The sequence below is a fragment of the Phyllobates terribilis genome, unplaced genomic scaffold, assembly GCF_046119375.1.
Source record: "Phyllobates terribilis strain yellow unplaced genomic scaffold, ASM4611937v1 Scaffold_7__3_contigs__length_470593459, whole genome shotgun sequence".
Taxonomy (NCBI): Eukaryota; Metazoa; Chordata; class Amphibia; order Anura; family Dendrobatidae; genus Phyllobates; species Phyllobates terribilis.
Window position 1 is genome coordinate 383,338,165 of NW_027362767.1, and position 24,691 is coordinate 383,362,855.

The following is a 24,691-nucleotide window of genomic DNA, read 5'->3' on the forward strand; positions in this document are numbered from 1 at the left end:
GGTCCGAATTTGGAATTCAGTGCACAGACTGGCCGGCGGTTCTTCCAACCCGAGCATGACAGCTTTGTGTATTTCCTTGCCGCTGTCACACTCTGGAGATCCGCTGGCCAGTCCTTGCACTGCATTCCGATTTCGGTCCTATTTATACGGCCGTCTGACTGTGCCATTTCCAGAAGTAAAGCCCAGCTTCCACTTTTTGTGATCTGTCTCTACTTCTCTGTTATTGGAGACAGATCTATCCTAACAACAGGCAGTGGACAGCAAGTATCTGAGGAGAGAGACACCTAGTAGCCAACAGTTGAGGGCATTTTGGGTAAGACAACATTTTCTGTAAATATAGTGATTTACAATTTTGATATTTAGCACATTGGCTATCAAATGAAAATAAGTTTATTGACTTGACAGTGACCATTTAGTAAAGTCAATGTTTATTAGAAAAAACAAAAACATTTCATTGTAGATAAGAACCCATCACGTCACTTGTGTATTACATAAATGCCAATGACATTATTTCCTGCTCTCTATGACCCATACAAACATTATGAAACACAAATGTTACAATTATATGTCATTGTAAAATTCTCTAACAATTTATTCAATTCAACATATCTTTTTTCATATATAAAAGAGCCTTTATAGATGCACATATTGGGGACCCGATTCGTTGTTTTTTGGGGGGAAATAAAACACTGCTAGGTACCTTTTGATTTTTACTCCTAATTGAAATAAACATGAACATGCAGGGCGCTTCCTCTCAACATAAATGGCACGGTTTTTGCTGCAGAAATATTGCAGATTTATCACAGTATTTTCCCTTTGCATTGCAATGGGTGAAATCTGCAAGAAAAATCCACAGCATAAATTGACATCACGTGGATTTGATATTGATAATCTCATCGATATTGACCGACACTGTAAAATGCATCATATCACCTGTCCAGAAAATCCGCTGCATGTCTAAACCATGTTGAGGTTCCCTCAAGGATTCATAGTTCTTATTAGATTAATGCTGCGCAAACTCAAAGATTTTGACCAGCCAACCCTCTAATCTGTATGGTGTTGTCCCTGCTTCTCCCTGATGGGAGATGGTAGGAAGAATGCAAAAAAAAAAAAAAGAGAACGGCACCTTGTGTAATATGTATAGTGAGGAACCTCTGCCCTACCAGAGATAACAAAGGGCTGCTCACCTTTTTTTTACATACAGTATATCGCATATATTCCACAAATGAAAAGGAAGTGGTGAGTTTTGTTGCTGCCCAGTGTTCAAGGGCAGGATTCCCATTTGGAAACTAATAAGGACAGTGATGCACCCATAAAGCTTGAAGAAGACTATGCCTTTTAAGCACTATTGGATCTTTTATGCCAACAAAGAAGAACTTATTACAAAAGAATCTTCTGCAACGATGGCAATCCATTGGGTTATCCAACAGCATCTAAATGGAGGATTTTCTCCAAAACCATAATCTTCTTACAACAGATATCTGGAAAAAGAAGATTCAGGCTTTTGGAGTTCAACATGCCCAATTCTTATGCTCTCAGGAAAGATAAGGAGCTGTCAAAGATTCGATAACCAATTAGACCTCTACACACTGAAGGACTGTGTTTAGTCCTGCTCCATACTGTATATATGCATCCAATGCACCCGATATACTGTACATCACTGTACTGGCACAAAAATTTGGATTATGGCCATTAATCCACTACAACATTAAGGACGCCTCTGCATTCTTGATTTCTGATATTGATTTTGTCTTCTTGAAGTGACTGACTCCCCTCTTCCGACAAGACGTTATTCAGAATTAATCTGATCGGTTTTCTAAACTTGCTTTTGAAGTCCTGTCCCATTAACACGTAAATGATGGGGTTAATACAGCTGTTCATGAAAGCGATGGTGATTATGATGTCATCAGCTCTTACCGTGGATTGGTATAAATCTGAGGTTTTTGGATATAAATCGAGAATTAATCCCGCCACATGGTAAGGAAGCCAACATACGAAGAAGCTGACGATGACTGCAAGGACTACTTTCATTGTCTTGGTGTTCTGTGTAAATCGCTGTTTCACCCGATTCATTAGTATGCCATAGCAGGTGACAATGACAAGAAATGGAACGATGAAGCCCATTAGTAGACGGAAAATAGCAATGGAGTTTTCCACCCTTTGTTGGTTCACTTGTCCTAAAATGTGATAGTCATATACACAATAGTCCATCCCATCCAATGTAATGGTGGTCCTAAAGATGAAGCATGGGCTGCTCTGGATGAGGGCTAGCATCCATATAATGGCACATGCCAAGTAAGCTTAGCCCAAAGTTCTGTTGTTCTGACACCATACGGGTTTCATCACCAAAGCCCAGCGATCTATACTGATCATTGTAAGGAGAAGGACGCTGGCGTACATGTTAATTAAAACAAAGGAAGCAATAAACTTGCAGGCGAAGAGGTCAAGGGGCCAGTATTGCAGGGTAATAGACATGATAATAATCGGCACGGAGAGACAGCATAGGAGATCGGCAACCGCCAGATTCAGGAACCATATGGTGTTCACCGTGCGTTTCATTTCGAAGACTGTGATCCACACCACCAAACCATTCCCAGGAACACCCAGCACAAGAACAATGAGGTACTGAAGTATGGCGACCCAATCACTGACTGAAACTCGGTCATCCTCAGTTGGTGAAGATATTCTGGAGGGCACTGTAAAGTTTAAGGCGTAGTCATAACCTGTATAATTATCATTCGTCATCGCCATAATCATCTATAGAATCCTTGGCCTCTATGAGAACCTGAAAAACAGAACAAATAGTGGTCCTTTTACTTTCCAACATCATTTGACATTAGACATTAGTGGGGTCACTCTGTTCAATTACACAATTCACAATTTTCAGTTTGTGCTGAGCTGCTTGTAACAAGTGCTATAGTTAAGTGCAGTCTACTGATTTGGGAAGAACAACCATTGTAAACTCTCACAAAGATGGTTATTTGTGGTGGAATATAATTTGGCCAATTGAAATACACTGCTCAAAAAAATAAAGGGAACACTTAAACAACAGAATATAACTCCAAGTAAATCAAACTTCTGTGAAATCAAACTGTCCACTTAGGAAGCAATACTGATTGACAATCAATTGCACATGCTGTTGTGCAAATGGAATAGACAATAGATGGAAATTATTGGCAATTATCAAGACACCTTCAATAAAGGAGTGGTTCTGCAGGTGGGGACCACAGACCACATCTCAGTACCAATGCTTTCTGGCTGATGTTTTGGTCATTTTTGAATGTTGGTTGTGCTTTCCCACTCGTGGTAGCATGAGATGGACTCTACAACCCACAGAAGTTGCACAGGTAGTGCAGCTCATCCAGGATGGCACATCAATGCGAGCTGTGACAAGAAGGTTTGCTGTGTCTGACAGTGTAGCACCCTGAGGATTCGGCTGCTACAGGGGTATTGCACCTCAACCCAGAGGTGTGATATTCCACTCCCGGGTAAGGATGGAGTGTGGAACTGAGCTCAGTTAGCTGCATGCACTACACACATCCCATTTCCGAGGGACAGACCGATGGTACTCCCACTAGAGAAATGTGCAGGTACGATAGTGTCTGTCCCTGGCTGGAGTGGGAGGGGGGTGGAACATCCCAGTAGTGTAGGGGCAGATAGGGGGAGCAGCCTGGGTAAAGCTAGGAGCTCATTGGGTGCTGGTCACCTGAGCTCACACATAGAGGGAGTATATAAGGTGGGAACCATCTTAGATCAGGGTCAGTCAGTCAGTCTGTGAGACGTCACTCTTTTGTAGAGGTTTGGTCAGTCTGAAAGAGCCTGAGAAGCAGAGAGAGAGGAGAAAGAAGGACCCAGAAGGGGGAGAAGAGGGAACTCCAAGAACCCAAAATTAGATCAGAGGGTGAAGAGTTGGCAACAGGGTACCGGATCCCAAGCTGGTGGAGGCTACAGCACACCTTAGCCAGAGACCGGAGGTCGTGGGCAGGATCTGCCACGACCACCCACTAAATCCACCCGGAAGGCAAACCAAGAATAGGGTCAGGGAACCCAGAGACAAGGGTTTACCAACAAGAGGCCCGAGGGAGCCGGACTTAGGTGGATCCCTGGTGGGGATGGCCAGAGAGAAGGACAAGTCAGAAAGGGAGCTCAGGACCACGCTCCAGAATCACCTGGGGGTTGGCCGAGTCCAAGACCTGGTGGACGCAGCACGGCTCGGGCGGTCACTTAAGGCCAGAGTGACCACAAGAACAGCAGTAAGTAAAAACCCTGAACTGCACAGCCCGGCTCGGAGTCTTCTTAACATCCACACTGCACCACCACTACCACCATCCTCTACACCTGACCCCCTGAGGCTATACCCCTCCCGTTGGGGGTTATACTACCAGAGCTGCACAAGCACCACCAGCCTCAGCGGACCCTGCTGCAGCGGCGGCCGTATTGACCGCAAATCAACGGGTGGCGTAGTCGACACAAAGAACAGTAATAACATCTGTAAGGACTGCCACACACTGAGCTTGACACCCTGGGCACGGACCGGGTCACAGCCACTCGGAGACTACAACCCCCATCTGATTCAGCTCCGGGTATCCCTAACAACATGGCCCAGGGGGCGCGTCATCAGCGTAGTGTCCACAGGCTGGAAGCGCTACCAGGAGACAGGCCAGTACACCAGGAGATGTGGAGGAGGCCAACAACCCAGCAGAAGGACCGCTACCTCTGCCTTCGTGCAAGGAGGAACAGGAGGAGCACTGCCAGAGCTCTGCAAAATGACCTCCAGCAGGCCACAAATGTGCATGTGTTTGCACAAACGGTTAGAAACCGACTCCATGAGGTTGGTATGAGGACCCGACGTCCACAGATGGGGGTTGTGCTCACAGCCCAACACCGTTCAGGATGCTTGGCATTTGCCACAGAACACCAGGATTGGCAAAGTCGCCACTGGCGCCCTGTGCTCTTCACAGATGAAAGCAGGTTCACACTGAGCACATGAAACAGACGTGACAGAGTCTGGAGACGCCGTGGAGAGCGATCTGCTGCCTGCAACATCCTTCAGCATGACCGGTTTGGCAGTGGGTCAGGAATGGTGTGCGGTGGCATTTCTTTGGAGGGCTGCACAGCCCTCCATGTTCTCGCCAGAGGTAGCCTGACTGCCATTAGGTACCGAGATGAGATCCTCAGACCCCTTGTGAGACCATATGCTGGTGAGGTTGGCCCTGGGTTCCTCCTAATGCAGGACAATGCCAGACCTCATGTGGCTGGAGTGTGTCAGCAGTTCCTGCAAGATGAAGGCATTGAAGCTATGGACTGGCCCGCCCGTTCCGAAGACCTGAATCTGATTGAGCACATCTGGGACATCATGTCTCGCTCCATCCACCAACGTCACGTTGCACCACAGACTGTCCAGGAGTTGGCGGATGCTTTAGTCCAGGTCTGGGAGGACATCCCACAGGAGACCATCCGCAACCTCATCAGTAGAGATGAGCGTTGTTCTACTCGAACTGTTCGCCAATCTCAAATTCGAGCTGTTTTGGGCGGTGTTCGAGCCGTTCGGCGAACACGAACAATTTGATAAAAATTCGGCTGTTCGAGGTTATGTTCGATAACTGTTCGTGCACCAAAATCATAACTGGATTTTTTCTCAGTAATGATGAAAATTAATGTTAATACGCAGTTTGAGTGTACAGCGGGGTGGGGGGAGGGGCAGGGGATGGATCTCTGCAGGAACAATGAAGATCTCCATTTTTTTTTCTCTTTCCCGCATTTGCAGTGGGGAGGTGCAATCTGTCAGCCTATCAGCAGCGCACACACGGAGTGAAGTGCTTTTTTTCACACAAGCAAGGGCATGTGTCATTGGCAGTGTATGTCACATGTCCTTGCCCTATAAGACCAAGCCATTTTCCCCGTCGCCACCATTTTCTCACTGCTGCAGCTGCGTGTTAGACGGCACCGCTGTTGCTGTGTGCGCTATACCTTGTTAATTTCAAGCCAATTTTCGCACAAATATACAGATAGCTTGGGAGTAGGGAATAGTTGTGATTGCAGTCCTTTTAAGGACTAGGTTACAGCATTTCCTACGACTTTTATCAGGGAGGTCTGTGCTCTTAAATAGATAGGTTGTGGGAGTAAAGACTAATTGTAATTGGAGTCCTTTTCAGGACTAGGTTACATCAGTTCCTATCAGTTTTTGCCAGGCAGGTCTGTGCCAGTGCTGTGCAAGTTTTTTTCACAGCATTTGGCTGAATCTAGCAAAGCTAATCCTTTTTGGCCTATTGCAGAGTGTGTTAGTCAGTGGAGTAGCCTATCTGTGCTGCAAGATATACCACCTGTGTATAGAATACCAATTTTTTTACTGCACCTAGTGAAGTAAAATCTTTTGGGCATAGCATCATTCTATTAGTCCATCTATACTGACCTCCATCAGGTTGCAAATTAAAACTAATTTTTATCTGCATCTACAGTACCTCTGAAAAAATATTTGGGCTTCTAGCTGTGTGTGGGACTTGTTGTATTAGTCCATCTATACTGACCTCCATCAGGTTGCAAACTGAATATATTTTTTTCTGCATCTACCTCTGAAAAAATATTTGGGCTTCTAGCTGTGTGTGGGTCTTGTTCTATTAATCCATCTATACTGACCTCCATCAGGTTGCAAACTGAATATAATTTTTTTCTGCATCTAGCTCTGAAAAAATATTTGGCCTTCTAGCAGTGTGTCGGACTTTCTCTATTAGTCCATCTATACTGACCTCCATCAGGTTGCAAATTAAAAATAATTTGTATCTGCATCTACAGTACCTCTGAAAAAATATTTGGGCTTCTAGCTGTGTGTGGGACTTGTTGTATTAGTCCATCTATACTGACCTCCATCAGGTTGCAAATTAAAAATAATTTTTATCTGCATCTACAGTACCTCTGAAAAAATATTTGGGCTTCTAGCTGTGTGTGGGACTTGTTGTATTAGTCCATCTATACTGACCTCCATCAGGTTGCAAATTAAAAATAATTTGTATCTGCATCTACAGTACCTCTGAAAAAATATTTGGGCTTCTAGCTGTGTGTGGGACTTGTTGTATTAGTCCATCTATACTGACCTCCATCAGGTTGCAAACTGAATATATTTTTTTCTGCATCTAGCTCTGAAAAAATATTTGGGCTTCTAGCTGTGTGTGGGACTTGTTGTATTAGTCCATCTATACTGACCTCCATCAGGTTGCAAATTAAAAATAATTTGTATCTACATCTACAGTACCTCTGAAAAAATATTTGGGCTTCTAGCTGTGTGTGGGACTTGTTGTATTAGTCCATCTATACTGACCTCCATCAGGTTGCAAATTAAAACTAATTTTTATCTGCATCTACAGTACCTCTGAAAAAATATTTGGGCTTCTAGCTGTGTGTGGGACTTGCTGTATTAGTCCATCTATACTGACCTCCATCAGGTTGCAAACTGAATATATTTTTTTCTGCATCTACCTCTGAAAAAATATTGGGCTTCTAGCTGTGTGTGGGTCTTGTTCTATTAATCCATCTATACTGACCTCCATCAGGTTGCAAACTGAATATAATTTTTTTCTGCATCTAGCTCTGAAAAAATATTTGGCCTTCTAGCAGTGTGTCGGACTTTCTCTATTAGTCCATCTATACTGACCTCCATCAGGTTGCAAATTAAAAATAATTTTTATCTGCATCTACAGTACCTCTGAAAAAATATTTGGGCTTCTAGCTGTGTGTGGGACTTGTTGTATTAGTCCATCTATACTGACCTCCATCAGGTTGCAAATTAAAAATAATTTTTATCTGCATCTACAGTACCTCTGAAAAAATATTTGGGCTTCTAGCTGTGTGTGGGACTTGTTGTATTAGTCCATCTATACTGACCTCCATCAGGTTGCAAACTGAATATATTTTTTTCTGCATCTACCTCTGAAAAAATATTGGGCTTCTAGCTGTGTGTGGGACTTGTTGTATTAGTCCATCTATACTGACCTCCATCAGGTTGCAAACTGAATATATTTTTTTCTGCATCTACCTCTGAAAAAATATTGGGCTTCTAGCTGTGTGTGGGAGTTGTTGTATTAGTCCATCTATACTGACCTCCATCAGGTTGCAAACTGAATATAATTTTTTTCTGCATCTACCTCTGAAAAAATATTTGGCCTTGTAGCAGTGTGTCGGACTTTCTCTATTAGTCCATCTATACTGAACTCCATCAGGTTGCAAATTAAAAATAATTTTTATCTGCATCTACAGTACCTCTGAAAAAATATTTGGGCTTCTAGCTGTGTGTGGGACTTGTTGTATTAGTCCATCTATACTGACCTCCATCAGGTTGCAAATTAAAAATAATTTTTATCTGCATCTACAGTACCTCTGAAAAAATATTTGGGCTTCTAGCTGTGTGTGGGACTTGTTGTATTAGTCCATCTATACTGACCTCCATCAGGTTGCAAACTGAATATATTTTTTTCTGCATCTACCTCTGAAAAAATATTGGGCTTCTAGCTGTGTGTGGGACTTGTTGTATTAGTCCATCTATACTGACCTCCATCAGGTTTCAAACTGAATATATTTTTTTCTGCATCTACCTCTGAAAAAATATTGGGCTTCTAGCTGTGTGTGGGTCTTGTTCTATTAATCCATCTATACAGACTTCCATCAGGTTGCAAACTGAATATAATTTTTTTCTGCATCTACCTCTGAAAAAATATTTGGCCTTGTAGCAGTGTGTCGGACTTTCTCTATTAGTCCATCTATACTGACCTCCATCAGGTTGCAAACTGAATATATTTTTTTCTGCATCTAACCCAGCCAATAGTTTTGGCCTAATACCACAGTTTGGCCACTCAGCTCTGCTCGGTTACCATCCATTGTTTTTTTGTGCAAACAACTCCAGAGTTGTGAATTAGTTAACCACCAAAATGAGTGGAAAAAGGCCTGCTGCTGGTGGAAAGGGGAATAGGCGTGTTGGGAAGGGGAAAAAAGGTTGTGTCCGTGGGGTAGGTGTTAAAGCAACAGTAACATCTGCAGAAGAAAGACCATCTTCCAGCCAAACTAAAATGTCTACTTCTTTTAGCGGACAATGTGATAAGATCCCTTTCTTACGGCCACGCCAATCGCTACAAATTCCAGATGAGGCACAAAAACAGCAGGTGCTTCAACGGATATCAAGTGCTCCTTTAAGTGGGCTCTCCTCCACATCAACTTCAACATCACAAATACTCCAGTCCTCAAAGGTGTCACCCAAATCGCACTTGCTTCCTCACAGCTCCCAAATCTCCAGCTGCCCGTCTGAGTATGAGGTAGAACAGATGGTTGAGTCTGCAGAGCTGTTTACTCATACTATAGCCTGGGAATCAGAGGTCTACTCCAGCGCTTCTGTGAATCCAGACGAGGAAATGATCTGCACTGATGCCCAGAATCTTTATGAGTCGGATCCAGGACCAGACGCAGAAGGTTCTGACCATAATGTAGACCCTCATTCCCAAACTGTAACTCCTGTTGGTGGAGACAATGAGGAAGACGATGATAAGACTCAAATACCTGATTGGAGCGACAACTTTAGTTTTTTGTCAGGGCAGGAACAGGTTGGCTCTGAGGACGACGGGTGTGATAACACACAGGGTGATGATGATGAGGTTGGAGATCCCACTTACTGTCAACCCACAGTCAGCCAAGAGATGAGGTCAGCAGAGAAGGTGGAGGAAGATGCTAGTCACGACGAGGTCAGGTTGCGCCTTCCTGGACAGAGACGTAGTACTGGAAGCACGTCAACAACTGCATCCTCAAACACAACTCTGCCTCTCACCACAAGTCGTGGTGGCTCTTCAGGTCGCATAGGTGCTAAGCCTTGCATAGCCTGGGCATTTTTTCAGATCAATAAAGATGACCCAACTCGTGTTATCTGTAACATTTGTCAGCAAAAGCTAAGTAGAGGCCAAAAAATACATAGTTTGAGTACTTCATGCATGAACCGGCACATGGACATGAAGCATAAGTTGCAGTGGGAAGCTCAGTGTGCTACAATGCGGCCTAGCCGGCCGGGCCAACCACCGTCTGCCATATCTTGTGCATCCGCGGCCTCTTCATCCTCTGTGACTGGGGGGACAGCAGTCACACCTGTTTTGGGGCGCAGACCTGCCACCTCTTTACCCGCAACAGCCAGCGTGATTGGCAGGTCATCATTTTCTTTGGAGGTGGTAACAGCAGCTGGTGTTGAGCGCTGTCCGACATCGATAGCACCACCTTTGGATCAAGGCAACCTAACATGTCCGCCTGCATCTTCCTCACAGACCGGCAGTTTGCCGGGGACACCCTTATCAACCCCGTCTAAGCACAATAGCCAGCCCTCAGTCCCTCAGATGTGGACAAGTAAAAGATCATTTCCTCCTAGCCATGAGAAAGCTAAGAGGTTGAATTTCACCATCTGCAAGCTCTTGGCTACAGAAATGCTGCCTTTCCGCCTGGTGGACACAGAGGATTTTCGAGACCTTATGTCCGTCGCAGTGCCCCAGTACCAGATGCCCAGTCGGCACTACTTCTCAAAGAAAGGTGTGCCTGCGCTCCACCAGCATGTCGCACACAACATCACCGCTTCTTTGAGAAACTCTGTGTGTGACAGGGTGCATTTCACCACAGACACTTGGACGAGTAGGCATGGACAGGAGCGTTACATGTCGCTGACTGGGCACTGGGTAACTATGGTGACAGCAGGACAAGGGGCTGCTGTCCAAGTCTTGCCGTCCCCACGAGTTGTGCGTCAATCCTCTTTATGTCAAAGTTCCTCCACTGCTTCTGCCTCCTCAACCTCCTCTCGGTCTTCCACCTGCACCCAAAGCCTGTCTGGTCATGCCACAAGCTTTCTAACTGCGCAGAAGGGATCCTGCACACCTCCTTACTATGCTGGCAGTAGGGCTCAACGTCATCAGGCGGTTTTTACATTGAAATGTCTGGGAAATGTGAGTCACACAGCTGAGGAGTTGTGGTCAGCTCTGGAGAACCAATTTCATGAATGGTTGTCTCCACTGGACCTGAAACCAGGGAAGGCCGTGTGCGACAATGCTGCAAACCTGGGTGCGGCCCTTCGCTGGGGCAATGTCACACACGTGCCTTGTATGGCTCACGTGTTGAACCTGGTTGTCCAGCAATTTTTAGCCCACTATCCCAGACTAGATGGCCTTCTGCAGAGGGCACGGTCGCTGTGTGCTCACTTCCGCCGTTCGCATCCCGCAGCTCAGCGACTTACATCTCTACAGAAGTCGTTGGGCCTGCCACTTCACCGGCTAAAATGCGATGTGCCTACCCGGTGGAATTCAACTCTGCACATGTTGCAGCGACTGTGGCAGCACCGACAAGCCCTGGTGCAATACGTTCTGACATATAGCCTGGGCCAACGAGGTTCAGAGGTGGGGCAAATCACGCTGGAGGAATGGTCTCAGATCAGGGACCTATGCACCCTTCTGCACAGTTTTGAAATGGCGACGAAGATGTTTAGTGCTGACGATGCCATTATCAGCATGACTATTCCGGTGATTTACATGCTGGAGCACATGTTAAACAGAATTCGGAGTCAGGTGGTGGCACAAGAGGAGGTGGAGGAAGTAGAGGAGGAGGAGTTGTATGCGGAAGGGCTAACATCTGCAAGGTCCAGACGGTCGGCAGCACCAAGGCGGCAGGCATGTGAGGGTGGGGAGATGGTTTTACCAGGGCGCATGGTAGCAGCCAAACTAGTGAGGAAGGTGCAGGAGCCCAGGAAGAAGTGGAGGACGAACTGATGGAAGACTCATCAGATGAGGGAGACCTTGATCACATTTCTGTTGTGCGAGGTTGGGGGGAGAGGACAGAGGAAGGAAGCATGATTGTTACCTCGCCACCAACACAACAGGGACTTGGTGCTCCTGGATGCGCAACACACATGAGTGCCTTCTTGCTGCACTACCTGCAACATGACCCTCGAATTGTGAGAATTAGAAATAATCCTGACTACTGGGTTGCCACACTGTTAGATCCCCGGTACAAAAGTAAATTTGCAGAAATTATTCCTGCCATAGAAAGGGATGCACGCATGCAGGAGTATCAGCAGAGACTGTTGCAGAATCTTACATGTGCTTTTCCACAAAATACCAGTGGTGCACGTAGTGAATCTCACAGTTCCAACTTGCCAACCGTGGGACCGTCAAGTGTTCAGCACTCAAACCGTAACAGAACCACAGTATCTGGTGGTAACATCAATTTTGCGGAATCATTTCACCACTTTTTTAGCCCATCCTTTGCAAGGCCACAGGAGACAAGAAGTCTGACACATAGTCAACGCCTAGAGACGATGGTACAGGAGTATCTCCAAGTAAACATTGAAGCCACGACTGTGTCACTGGACCCTTGCTCTTTTTGGGCTTCCAATCTGGATAAATGGCTGGAGCTAGCCACTTACGCCTTGGAGATCTTGTTATGCCCCGCAGCCAGGGTTCTGTCTGAACGTGTGTTCAGAGCTGCTGGTGGTGTGCTGACAGATAAGCGCACGCGGCTCTCCACTGATAATGTAGACAGACTCACGTTCATAAAGATGAACAAATCATGGATCCGAAACGACTTTTCTACCCCTGTGTCATCCTGGGGAGAGTAAAAGCTTGATGATTGTTTAAAATCACCCTACCAACCGTTTTAAGCTTTCAAATTACTAATCATGTTTATCTGTATCTTGACTGGAAAATAATTTGGGCTTTGTAGCAGTGTGCAGCACTGATCCTATTAGGCCATCTATAATAAGCTCCACCAGATTTAAAATTAATAATAATTTTTAGCTGCATCTAGCCCGGAAAATAATTTTGGGGCTCCGAGATGCTCAAGACACATAAGTGCCTTCTTGCTGCACTACCTGCAGCATGACCCTCATATTGTCAGAATTCGAAGTAATCATGACTACTGGGTTGCCACACTCTTAGATCCCCCAAACTTTTCGATCAACGTTTTCTTTTTAATAAAGACCAAAAAAATGGTCATTTTTGAAATTATAAGCATTAGCAGGTTGTTAGAAACTGAAATCAAACAGTTTTCAACTCAAAACTTTATTCTAGGTGATGTTACATTTTCACATAGGACCCCTTGTTCGAAAGGAGCTTCTGAACTCTCTCATCCATTGAATTTGTCAGGTTTTGGATGGTTTCTGCTTCAATTGTTTTGCATGAGGACAGAATACCCTCCCAGAGCTGTTGCTTAGATGTGAACTGCCTCCCGCCATCATAGACACTCCTTTTAATGATGCTCCAAAGGTTCTGAATGGGGTAGAGGTCAGGGGAGCATGGGGGTCACACCATAAGTTTGTCCCCTTTTATGCCCATATCAGCCAGAGATGCAGATGTTTTATGTGCAGCATGAGATGGTGCATTATCATGCAGAAAAATGATCTTGCTGTGAAATACACGGTTCTTCTTCTTGAACCATGGCAGGAAGTGCTGTTTGAGAAAATCCACATACATTATGGAGTTCATCTTTAGCGCCTTCAGGGATCCTAAAGGGGCCGACAATCTCTCTCCCCATGATTCCAGCCCAAAACATTACTCCACCTCCTCCTTGTTGGCGCTGTAGCCGTGTTTGCGTGGGGTGTCCATCAACCAGCCATCCTCCACTCCATCCATCTGGACCATCGAGCGCTGCACGGCACTCATCCGTGAACAAAACAGTTTTGAAATCAGTCTTCATGTAATGTTTGGCCCACTGGAGCCGTTTCTGCTTGTGTGAAGTGGATAGAGGAGGTCGACAGGATGGCGTATGCACAGCTGCAAACCTCTGAAGGACCCTGCATCTTGTTGTTCGGGGGACGTTGGAGGCACAAGCAGCTTCAAAAACTTGTCTGCTGCTATGACAAGGCTTTTTTGCCGCTGCTCTTTCAACCTGACGTAATTGCCTGTAGGAAAGAGTCCTCAATTTGCCCTTATCAGCACGCACACGTGTGTACTGTGAATCAGCTACATACTTCTAGATTGCCAAGACACTTCATCCTGATCATCGCACAATGTTGATTGTAGTCATGCCTTGACCTAAACACTCCACAATTTGTTGCTTCTCAGCAGCCGACACATCCTTTTTCTTTCCCATTTTGGCAGAAAATGTAGGCTGCTGAATAATGTGAGAGAGCCTTCTTAAGTAGTCTTGCCTTTCATTGGACACACCTGCCAAACTAATTAGCACTGGTGTCTGCAATTGCTTACAGTGATATAAAGAGCTCTGACACACATCACCATCAATGAGTTTAACTGACAAACAAACAAATTCTTCTCTTATCACTCCTAAACACTTTTTGCATAATAATTTGGAACACAGTGTACATGTGCTTTTCCACAAAACACCAGTGGTTCACGTAGTGAATCTTACAGTTCTAACTTGCCAACCGTGGTCTGTATGGAGTTGTTCAATAAAGGGCCCAAAATTAAGATAACATAGATGGGAGAGGTCTCTATGAATAGGAATTCCTAAGTATTTGATACCCTGTGAGGGCCAGGCAAAGGGAAAGTTGGACTGGATGGAATCCTATATGGATTTGGGGAGGGAGACATCGAGGGCCTCAGACTTCGCTGCATTGATTTTAAAATTTGACCATGTAACAAAGTGATCTATTTCAGCCATAACAGCATGGATGGATATATGTGATTGAGTGATATATACTAGGACATCATCAGCAAATAGAGAGCACTTGTACTCGGTGCCTCCCACCTCAATCCACCTAATATTGGGGTTATGGCGAATTGATGAGAGCAGGTGCTCCGTTACTAGGATGTATAAGAGAGGGGACAGAGAACATCCCTGCCTTGTCCCTTTGGTGATTGTGAAAGGTGATGAAAATGTTCTGACGCGCCCCCTGGGCCTTGGGACACCCGGAGCCGGACCCTTTTTGGTGGATGCTGGTGGTTGTAGTCTCCGTGGCGGCAACCCGGTTCCGTGGCTCAGGGCGGTCAAACCAGTGGCGGAACTATTTATGTGGTTTTGATGTTTAAATGTCCGACTACGCCACCCGTGGATTGCGGTCAGAGTGAACCGCCGCTCCAGGGTAGACCGCTGAGGCTGGTGTTGTGGGTGCAGCAGAGCGTAGCATAACTCCCCACGGGAGGAGTATAGCCTCAGGGCAGTGTATGCGGAGGATGGGGGTGATGGTGCAGGGCAGCAGCAGTAATGACACGGAGTCAGTGATGAAGTCCAGGGCCTTTACTCACAGTTCTTATTATCCAGACCACGTCTGCAGGTAACGGCTGCCCACGTCGTACTGTGCTCACCAGGTGAGGGGCTCAGACAACTTCCAGATAACTTTGGAGCGCTTCACAGGACCCCCTTTGTGTGTCCTTTGTCTGGCCTTTCTTACCAACCCTTCTGTCCGGCTGCCTCGGGCCTCCTCTTGGTAAACTTGGCGCCAGTTTCCCTGACCCTATGTGGTGCCTTCCTAGCGGGTGTAGCGAGGGGCTGCGCCACATAAAATGTCACAGCCTCCTGTTTCTAGCTGAGGGTCGTTTCCTGCCTCCACTAGTTTCGGGGACCGGTCTCCCCCTTTGGCCTGACCCCTCCACGCAGGTGGATTCTGGCGTGCGGTGGCGACTCGCCCGTCTGCGCCCCTGAGATCCCTTCGTTCCTCGTTCCTGGAGCCTTCTCCGCTCCTCTTCCTTCCTTCTCCCTCTTCCAGGCCTGGGCCTCTGTTACTAGGCCCGCCTCCGGAGCAGAGCTCATGCAGAGCCCCTGCTCCCTGCCACTTCTGCTCAGACTTCTCTGCACTGAACTAAGATGGTGCCCACCTTTTATACTCCCTTCTCAATGCACCCAGGAACTGCTTCCTCCCTGCTCCTGCACTACAGGGTTCCCCTTCCTCAGTGTTCCCTCCCCCCACTCCAGCCAGGGACAGAGACTGTCGTGCCCATCTCAGGGGCATATTGGTCGCCCTGCCCCACGGCAATGTGGTGTAAGGCATGCAGGTGTCGGGTCCTGATCCACACTACATCCTTACCTGAGAGTGAGATATCACACCTCTGGGTGAGGTGCAATACCTCTGTAGCAACCGAGCCCTCAGGGTGCTACAGTTCCATTTATCTTCAGCCTAGGTGACGTATTGCGATACAGGGCCGTGATTTTGGCTATAAAAGGGTCCCCTAGACCCCTACCCCAAGCTTTTTAAGAGAATCATATATGGCGTGCCAGGAGACTCTATGGAATGCTTTCTCAGCATCCAACGAGAGTATCTAATTACAAATTTTTAACTGCATCTAGCCCAGGAAATACTTTGTGCCTAGTAGCAGGGTCTGCTAGTCAGCGGATTATCCCGGCTGTTAAGCAAGCTACACCACCTGTAGTTTGGACACTTCATTTTTTCAAAGGAAATGCTTCGGGACCACGGGATACTCAGTGAAGAGCATCAGGAGGCGCCCCAAGGCATAGGGGCTGGGACTGGCAGTAGGATGCCTTGCGGTGGACAGCCGAGCTCGATCCTTATAAAAGCTTTTTAACTGCAGCAGCTTTAGTGGACGCTACTGGAGCTGGAATTACGCGGCTGCTGGCATGAGACTTGCCCTCCAATAGATCCTTGTAAATGGATTTAAAGTGTATTCATTCAAATTAGAGAGACAATTTAAATTAAAAAGCTTAGAGCTGCCTCCACCACAGGGGGGCTCGCTCGACCCACCAGCGGACAGGCACCAGTATTGGGAGAGGGGGGCTGGCCATCAGGGTTCACCGCGGCTCTGGCACAAACCCGGCGACATAGAGGTGGCACGGGCAGGAGCGGACTGGCCGTGTCGGCTTCTCACTTTTTGGATTTTAGAAGGGCATGACATGCCTATATCTGTGTCTCCCCCTCCTTTTACTCCTCCACCTCTTTTATTTTCGCATGACTATATGTACTTGTCACTTTTCCATGTGTTAGTTATGTCTTCTGAGCAGTTTGTCAGCTTTTGGACACCTTTGAAGGTGTTTTCTATGTGTTTCTATGTGTTTTTGTTTGCCTGCCATTGGTTTTAACGGTGTTCGAAGGTGTTCGACGAACAGTTCGACGAACAGTTCGGCGAACACACGGGTGTTCGACGAACCGAACCGAACTCGAACACTACGGGGGTGGCTCAACACTACTCATCAGGAGCATGCCCAGGCATTGTAGGGGGGTCATACACGCACGAGGAGGCCACACACAATACTAAGTCTCATTTTGACTTGTTTTAAGGACATTATATCAAAGCTGGATCAGCCTGTAGTGTGTTTTTCCACTTTCATTTTGGGCATAACTCCAAATCCAGGCCTCCATTGGTTAATAAATTTGGTTTCCATTGATGATTTTTGTGTGATTTTGTTGTCAGCAAACTCATTCAACTTTGTACAGAACAAAGTATTCAATGAGAATATTTCATTCATTCATATCTAGGATGTGTTATTTGAGTGTTCCCTTTATTTTTTGGAGCAGTGTATATTATTCTAGCTTTTTTAGTTAGAGCACTTGTGGTCTTCTCTAATACTGATTTACTTCTGAGGCAGTGACTCTAGAGGCAGTCATGTATTAGTGGTCTCCTTTGGGCAGCCTGTCCTATGTTCTGGAAAAACATAGATAGATGCCAAAGAACTGGTAATAGAATTTGGTACTAAGCTACGAAACGTTCAGTAGTACAATACATGTTCACATGTTCAGGAGTGCATCATTCAGTGTATTCCTGAAGATTGACAGTTTGGGCCAGCAGCATGGCTGAGCTTTGCCCCTGCACCATCAGAGAAGAACAAGCGCACTGAAACAGGCCGGATCCAGTGATCTGGTCAGATTCAGAGCGGCGCTTGCAAACTGTGAATAGACTGCTTGCAAGCGTGCACTCCTTGCCTGGGGAACTGGCCACTTCTGATAAACTGCAGAGGTGGCTGGTAACTGAGGCAATACACTGTACACTATAGAATTAAAAATCCTGTCGTTCTTTGGAAAGGAGAGGATTTTTAATATCAGGTGAACTGGCAACATGTGCATGTGATTTTTTTGAAATCTCACGCTGTATGCTGGCACTGTAAAACACAGATTTTCCACACTCTAATATACAGCAGAAAATCCACTGAGTTTCAGCTAGTTTCTGCCATATTACTGAAAAAAAATAGTTCAGCACGCTGTACTTTGTGCTTTTTCTTCTAGTTCACATAATGGAATTGAGGTAGACGCTGGTAGTAAATTGCTTACATGATGATTATGTAAAGGTGCAGAAGTCGTCTAAACATTCAGAGGACTTCTCATGTTCTTGTATTGACCTGCTGTTTTATGTGTCTTATTTCATGTGAGCTGCAGTTTCCTGGTTATCTAGCTTTGACAGGTTTAAAAGTTAGGTCCAGGCCAGGTTAGGAGTAGTTAAGTGGGTTGTGGAAGCTAGTTCCTGGTTGATAGGCAGTTGATGAAGAGCTATTAACCCTATCCGTTCAGGACGGAGTTGTTGCGGATGGCGCATGAGATTCAGATGGCTGAACATCTAAGGATCGCTAAGACCAAAGCCAGGCTAGCCCAGCATTTCTACTGGCCAAGGATGGGGGCCGAGGCGACTGCCTACTGCCTGTCGCGTGACACCTGTCAGAGGGTGGGGAAGGCGGGGCGGAGCCACAAAGCCCCACTGGTAACTCTGCCCATCATTGAAGAGCCTTTCAGGAGGGTGGCTGTGGATTTGGCTGGCCCAATGGCCTCTCCCAGCAACTCCGGGAAACACTTCATACTGACGGTAGTAGACTATGCCACCCGGTACCCAGAAGGGGTAGCCTTGTCATCCATTCTGGCCGACAAGGTGGCCACCGCCTTACTGGAGATTTTCTCCTGAGTGGGTTTTCCCCAGGAAATCTCACCGACCGGGGGACCCAGTTTATGTCGCAGCTGATGGAGTCCCTCTGTAAGCAAATACAGGTGCAACATCTGGTGACCAGCCCGTACCACCCACAGACCAAAGGCCTGTGCAAACTGTTCAATGGCACCCTGAAGCAGATGCTTAAGATGTTGGTCGACTCCAAGTGACCAAATACTGATAGTGTGACCGTAGCCTTATACTCATGATAATAAATGTCACTGTGAGACAGCTCAGGAGATCGGCTACCGCCAGATTTATAAATCATGTAGTGTTCACCAGTCGTTTCATTTCGAAGGTTGTGATCCACACCACCAAACCGTTCCCAGTAACACCAAGAATAAAAACAAGGTGGTACAGGAATATGGTTACCCAATCGGTGACTAAAAGTTGGCCAACCTCATTAGGTGAAAAGATTCTTTGGGGACACTGTAAAGTTTTCAGGATAGTCATGACTCATGACCTTCATAACTATCATTTATCATCTCCATGACCAACTAGAGCATTTTTGACCTCTATTGAAACATTAAAAATATAACATAAAGTGGTCCTCTTACTTTCCAACATCATTCAACACTTATGGGGTCAGTGTCTATGCAATTACTGATCATAAATACCTTCACAGTTTTCTATTTGTGATGTCCTGCTTGTAACAAGTGTCATGTGAGACACACACGCCACTTGTTACTTCCTATAAATAAAATAGGAATCCTCAAAGCCCCTCTAGAAATCCTCTGTCTTTCCACAAAACATCTTGACGTGGGAACATCAGGACTTGGTGCATGAAAGTCCTTCCACAGAATCCGTGGCATATTCTGCCTTCTTTATGTCTCAATATCCAGCTGTCCTGACAGTTTTTTCCTCCTTTTCCCAGTAACAAAGAGGGTAAGGGCCCAGACTTTTTGTATTTATAGGACCCACACATTCCTTATGGTGGACCTGCCCTAAGCAGTCCACTCTGAAATGTGTAGGAATTGGGCAAGTCTTCAATGTTCCTGCATAGCATTACGCCATTTCTATTAAAGTCCGTTGTCTCTCTGTAATGTGAGAGGTGCTCTATGTAGCTTATTTCTCTTCTTACAGATAAGGGTCTGTGCCCAAACAATGGTATATTGATGTGCAGAAGCTTAGTTTTAGAAATTTATGCAACTCACCCATACATCGGAATTGGGTTTCCCCAATTCCCCACATAAACTAAAGTATTTTATCCCCTTCAGGGTTTTGTGACAAATCTGCACAGAAAAAATGCAGTAAAAACGCAATGTGTGCACAAAGCCTTACTTGCTTATAGAGTATAGATCTGAAGCCAAAGAACTGCCAACTCCCAATAGAAATTGGGACCAAGATACAAAGTGTTGAGTAACACAACTCTACATTCACGTCATGTACACCGATAAAAATATAAAACTACTGCACGTTATGCAAATCCTTACCCATCAAATGTTGTTTGTGTGTTAGTGAATAGAATCTTTGTACATCGCCATGGAAAATGTTAGTGTTATATAACTAAAATAAATAAAAAATGTTATCTTGCTTACCCCAAGACAGGTCCCTGGAGACTTCTAACTGGTAATGTAAAAATTCTCTAAAGAGTTCTATTTTTTTACGAGGCTATCATGTGGTAGATGTCACTCCTGATAACATGACATCACTTGAACATTTGTAAGAAGATGTCATATAACGATCAATGTACTCCAATAGAGACCCTGAAACGTATGTAAATCCTAGAAATGAAGACAGGAGGGGCAGGAAGACAGGAGGGGCATGTACAGGGAATTGTTTTTACATCTGATATATAAAAACATTTTTGAAGCATCATCACACTAGGGGAAGTACTAATTTGTTCTTTGCACCAGGGGTGTTTTTTTTAGTCCCAGATGTTTTTATATATCTATTTAATAAAAGTTAATTTTTAGGGACTATGTTAGACTGAATTTAATCTCCAAACTTGTTCCTAGAATTTCTTGATGTTCCTTTGGACCCACCAACGAACCCTACCCCGCACAACCTTGCCCCCATGTCTGCCATCTTAGTCGATTTTTTTTAGGTAAGCCATCAAATACATCATGGGGGGTAAAACATTCAGCACCCCCAATGATAAATTGTTTCAATGTTTACATCAGCTTACAGGTTGTTTGCATTTGACTTTGCTGTATTTTTCATAGCGGCAATTCAAGATATTGCAACATGGTTCCATTTGCTGTTTCAATAGAGCAACACTGTAGTATCCTGAATGGCCGCTATGAAAAATACAGTGCCGTATCTAGGGTATAAGGGGTAACTTTTCTCCTTATGGACAGTGACAAGCCAAGCCTGGCATGTCAAAGTGAGGAGACTTATAAGCAATGCATGCTCCTCTGGGACATTAAATATCCAAATTGTCTCTTCAAACAGGAAGAGGAGTAGAATTCTAGCACCACCTATTGGAAGCAGCGATCCTAACAGTCAATATCAACTCTTTAACAAGCCTTGCAATATAACTATATGCAATATGACGATAAAAGCCAAACCGGAAACTCAATTTGTAAATACAGTGTTTCGGGGTGGTGCCCCTCATCAGTGCAAAGTATGAGATCTTATTTAGCTAGGTGAGAGGCTCTGGATTGGGGTCTAAGGGGTAACGTTTCTCCTTGTGGACTTAGGATAAAAAGCCTAACCAGAATCTAAATTTGCATAAATGTGAGGTTCTTAGCACATTTTGATCAAATTGTGCGAGTCCATCTGCCAACAACAAGACAACCTCTGACACTACACCAGCTGCTATTAATAAAGTCCCTATGCTTACAGCTGTTGATCCAGAAGAAGGCAAAAAGCCTGGACACATTCAGCCAATTTGTGACTCGGAAAAATTCCTTCTTCACCCCAGGAAAAAGCAATCAGACCTAAATCTAACCACACTACCCATACTCTGGTTATTATTATTACTATTATTATCCTTACTATTATTAGTAGTAGTAATCTATGATTTCTATTTTATCCTAATATTAAAACTGAATTTATTACTGACTTGCTATGCTGATAATTTTCAGTATTTTAATGAATAAAGTTCTTATACGTAAAGTTCATATCTTTAAAGTAGTTGTTCCAGAAAATCCCTGGACAGATTCAGCCCGGGAATGACACAGGAAAAAATTCAATCTCTACTCCAGGAAAAGGTGGTCACTGGATCAAACCTGATAATGTCATTAATAGTTATCTAATTGATTTCACAATACTTATTTAATTAATATTATTATAGATTTTTTTGTTATAACTATTTTATCATTTAAGAGTTTATTAATATCATGCTATATCATGCTAATCATTTAGTAGTCTAATGTTTACACTATAATTATTTGGACCATACCATGCCTACGATGGTGATCCCAGATGAAGGCAAAAAATCCTAGATTTGGTTTTCTTTAGCTATTATTTTCATCATGGGAACTTTACTATATTGCAATATTATTATTGCGGTATTATTATTAACTCTTTTATATCAGTTTTGTGGGAACAATTGGTCTTGTAGTGTTACACGCACGCCGCTAGGTTCAGATAGGGGCAAGACAGGTTACATGAATTCTTTGGAATCCTGGGGGAACCGTTACTCAGGGCGACCATAGACCTTGTGCTGCAGCTTCTCTCGGGCACACAGGGGTATTGACCCTGAGGCACAGACACGTAGGTTGTTTCACTTTCTGACCAGACACCCTTGAGAAGAGTCCTCATAAACTGTATAACAGTAGCATTTAATAAGAAGCTGCACAGCCAGTGCAAGTTAAGTCATATGAGCAACAGGCTCCAGTGACAAACAGTACAGTTTCCTTAGCAGCACAGCAGTTCACAGTCTTCCCAGTAGTACAGGACAGTACAGTTCTAATGCAAAAGCACATCAATGAACACAGCATTCTTTACAGCACAGTGAGATAGAGCAGGGGGGGGGGTTGCTGAGGGAGATGATCCCTGTGACACCATTTCTTCCAGTCCTTATCTTTCTGCCTGACAATACTCTGCACTGTTAGTTCAGGAACTCTACCTGACCTGTGCTTAACTTCACTCCTGACTTGAATCCTTTTCACTTGCAGGGGCGCTTCTGTGAGATACAGAACACACATACACCACCTTTCTCTTTGGCTCCCACCAGACAGTAAACAACTTCCCCACAATCCCTCTGGGGCTCTGCTAAAACACTCCCCTTCCCCTGTGACTGTGTTAACCCCTCTAGTTGCTGGATGCTTCTGGAGCACAACACTTCCTGTCTCATGTGCTTGTGTTACTTCTAATAGTTGCTGAATGCTTTTAAAGCAACAGCACTACTTCTGCATGTCACACTCTGCAACAGCACAACTTCTGCCTGTCACAGTAGTATATCTTGATTTCCCCCAAGAAGGGTAATATTAGTAACAGAGACTCTGATCTTGGGAAGGGAAGCATGGGCCTGTGTGCTTTCAAATGCTGAATTTTACTCCCAGTCCATCCCTGAATAGATAGATTTCATACAGATTTTACACTCAGCAGTCGCGGCTCCTGTGCACAGCAGCAATATACTGTGAGTGAAATACGCTCTCTTCTATGCCTTCCAAACTTCAAATTAATAAGATTTGTTTTATGAGCGCTCGGGAAATCAATACCGCACAGCCTTGTATGGTGTACTAGAAAAGACTTCTGCTTTATTAGCACATGTGGCACTTTAAATAGGGTCAGAGACAAAGGAATAGTTCCCTCTGACCTATGAGCCAATAGTAACCTTAGGGGAGTGAATAGTAATGTGAAACCTCACTGCCCATCAGTGTTACCTGATGACCATTACATAAGAGTGAAAACAAAATGGATACCACAGACAAACAAGATGGATTCTTTTCTCTCACAATACCGAGGATCCTATCTACAAGGTGGAGGATATATGTCTGACCAAAAGGTGTAATGATGCACATGAAAGACAACAATGATAGTGAAGCAGACAATAGAATTATACGTTTTTTACTAAAGAAACCATATGATTAAACAAGCAGCAAGTGGTCAGTAGGGAGGTTGTTCCAAACATCTTGGATAACTAACAACAGATCTTCTGTGGATGTCGCTTGTGCAAATCCTTCTGTCTCTTCATATAATCTCAATTGGATTGGATGATGTTGGGATCGGAGCTCTGTGGGGGCTGGATCATCACTTTCAGGACTCCTGGTTCTTCTGAAGATACTGTAGTTCTTAATGACATTGGCTCTATATTCAGGGTTGTTGTCCTGCTGTTGTATAAATTGGCAGGATACTCTCTACCTGCCCTCCATATGTAGTGTGAGACAATCACTCTCTACCTGTCTCAATGTGTAGTGCGGGGTCTGTCACTCTCTACCTGTCCTCTGTGTGTAGTGCGGGGTCTGTAACTCTCTACCTGTCCCCCGTGTGAAATGCGGGGTCTGTCACTCTCTACCTGTCCTCTGTGTGTAGTGTGGGGTCTGTCACTCTCTACTTGTCCTCCATGTGTAGTGTGGGGTCTGTCACTCTCTACCTGTCATCCATGTGTAATGCAGGGTCTATCACTCTCTACCTGTCCTCCATGTGTAGTGTGGGGTCTATCACTCTCTACCTGTCCTCCATGTGTAGTGTGGAGTCTGTCACTCTCTACCTGTCCTCCATGTGTAGTGTGGGGTCTGTCACTCTCTACCTGTCCTCCATGTATAGTGCTTGGTCTGTCACTCTTTACCTGTCCTCCATGTATAATGCAGGGTCTATCACTCTCTACCTGTCCTCCATGTGTAGTGCGGGGTCTATCACTCTCTACCTGTCCTCCATGTGTAGTGTGGAGTCTGTCACTCTCTACCTGTCCTCCATGTGTAGTGTGGGGTCTGTCTTTCTCTACCTGTCCTCCATGTGTAGTGCGGGGTCTGTCACTCCCT

General features: G+C 45.0%; 1 protein-coding gene across 1 annotated transcript; it reads right to left on the reverse strand.

Annotated features, from left to right (window-relative positions):
• Positions 1-505: 505 nt before the first annotated feature.
• On the reverse strand, positions 506-20,582 carry LOC141153239 (C5a anaphylatoxin chemotactic receptor 1-like). Its single transcript, XM_073637944.1, is given in 2 exon segments — positions 506-2,785; positions 20,357-20,582. A coding segment is annotated over 1 exon segment (1,065 nt). The 5' UTR covers positions 2,758-2,785; positions 20,357-20,582; the 3' UTR covers positions 506-1,692.
• Positions 20,583-24,691: the final 4,109 nt, after the last annotated feature.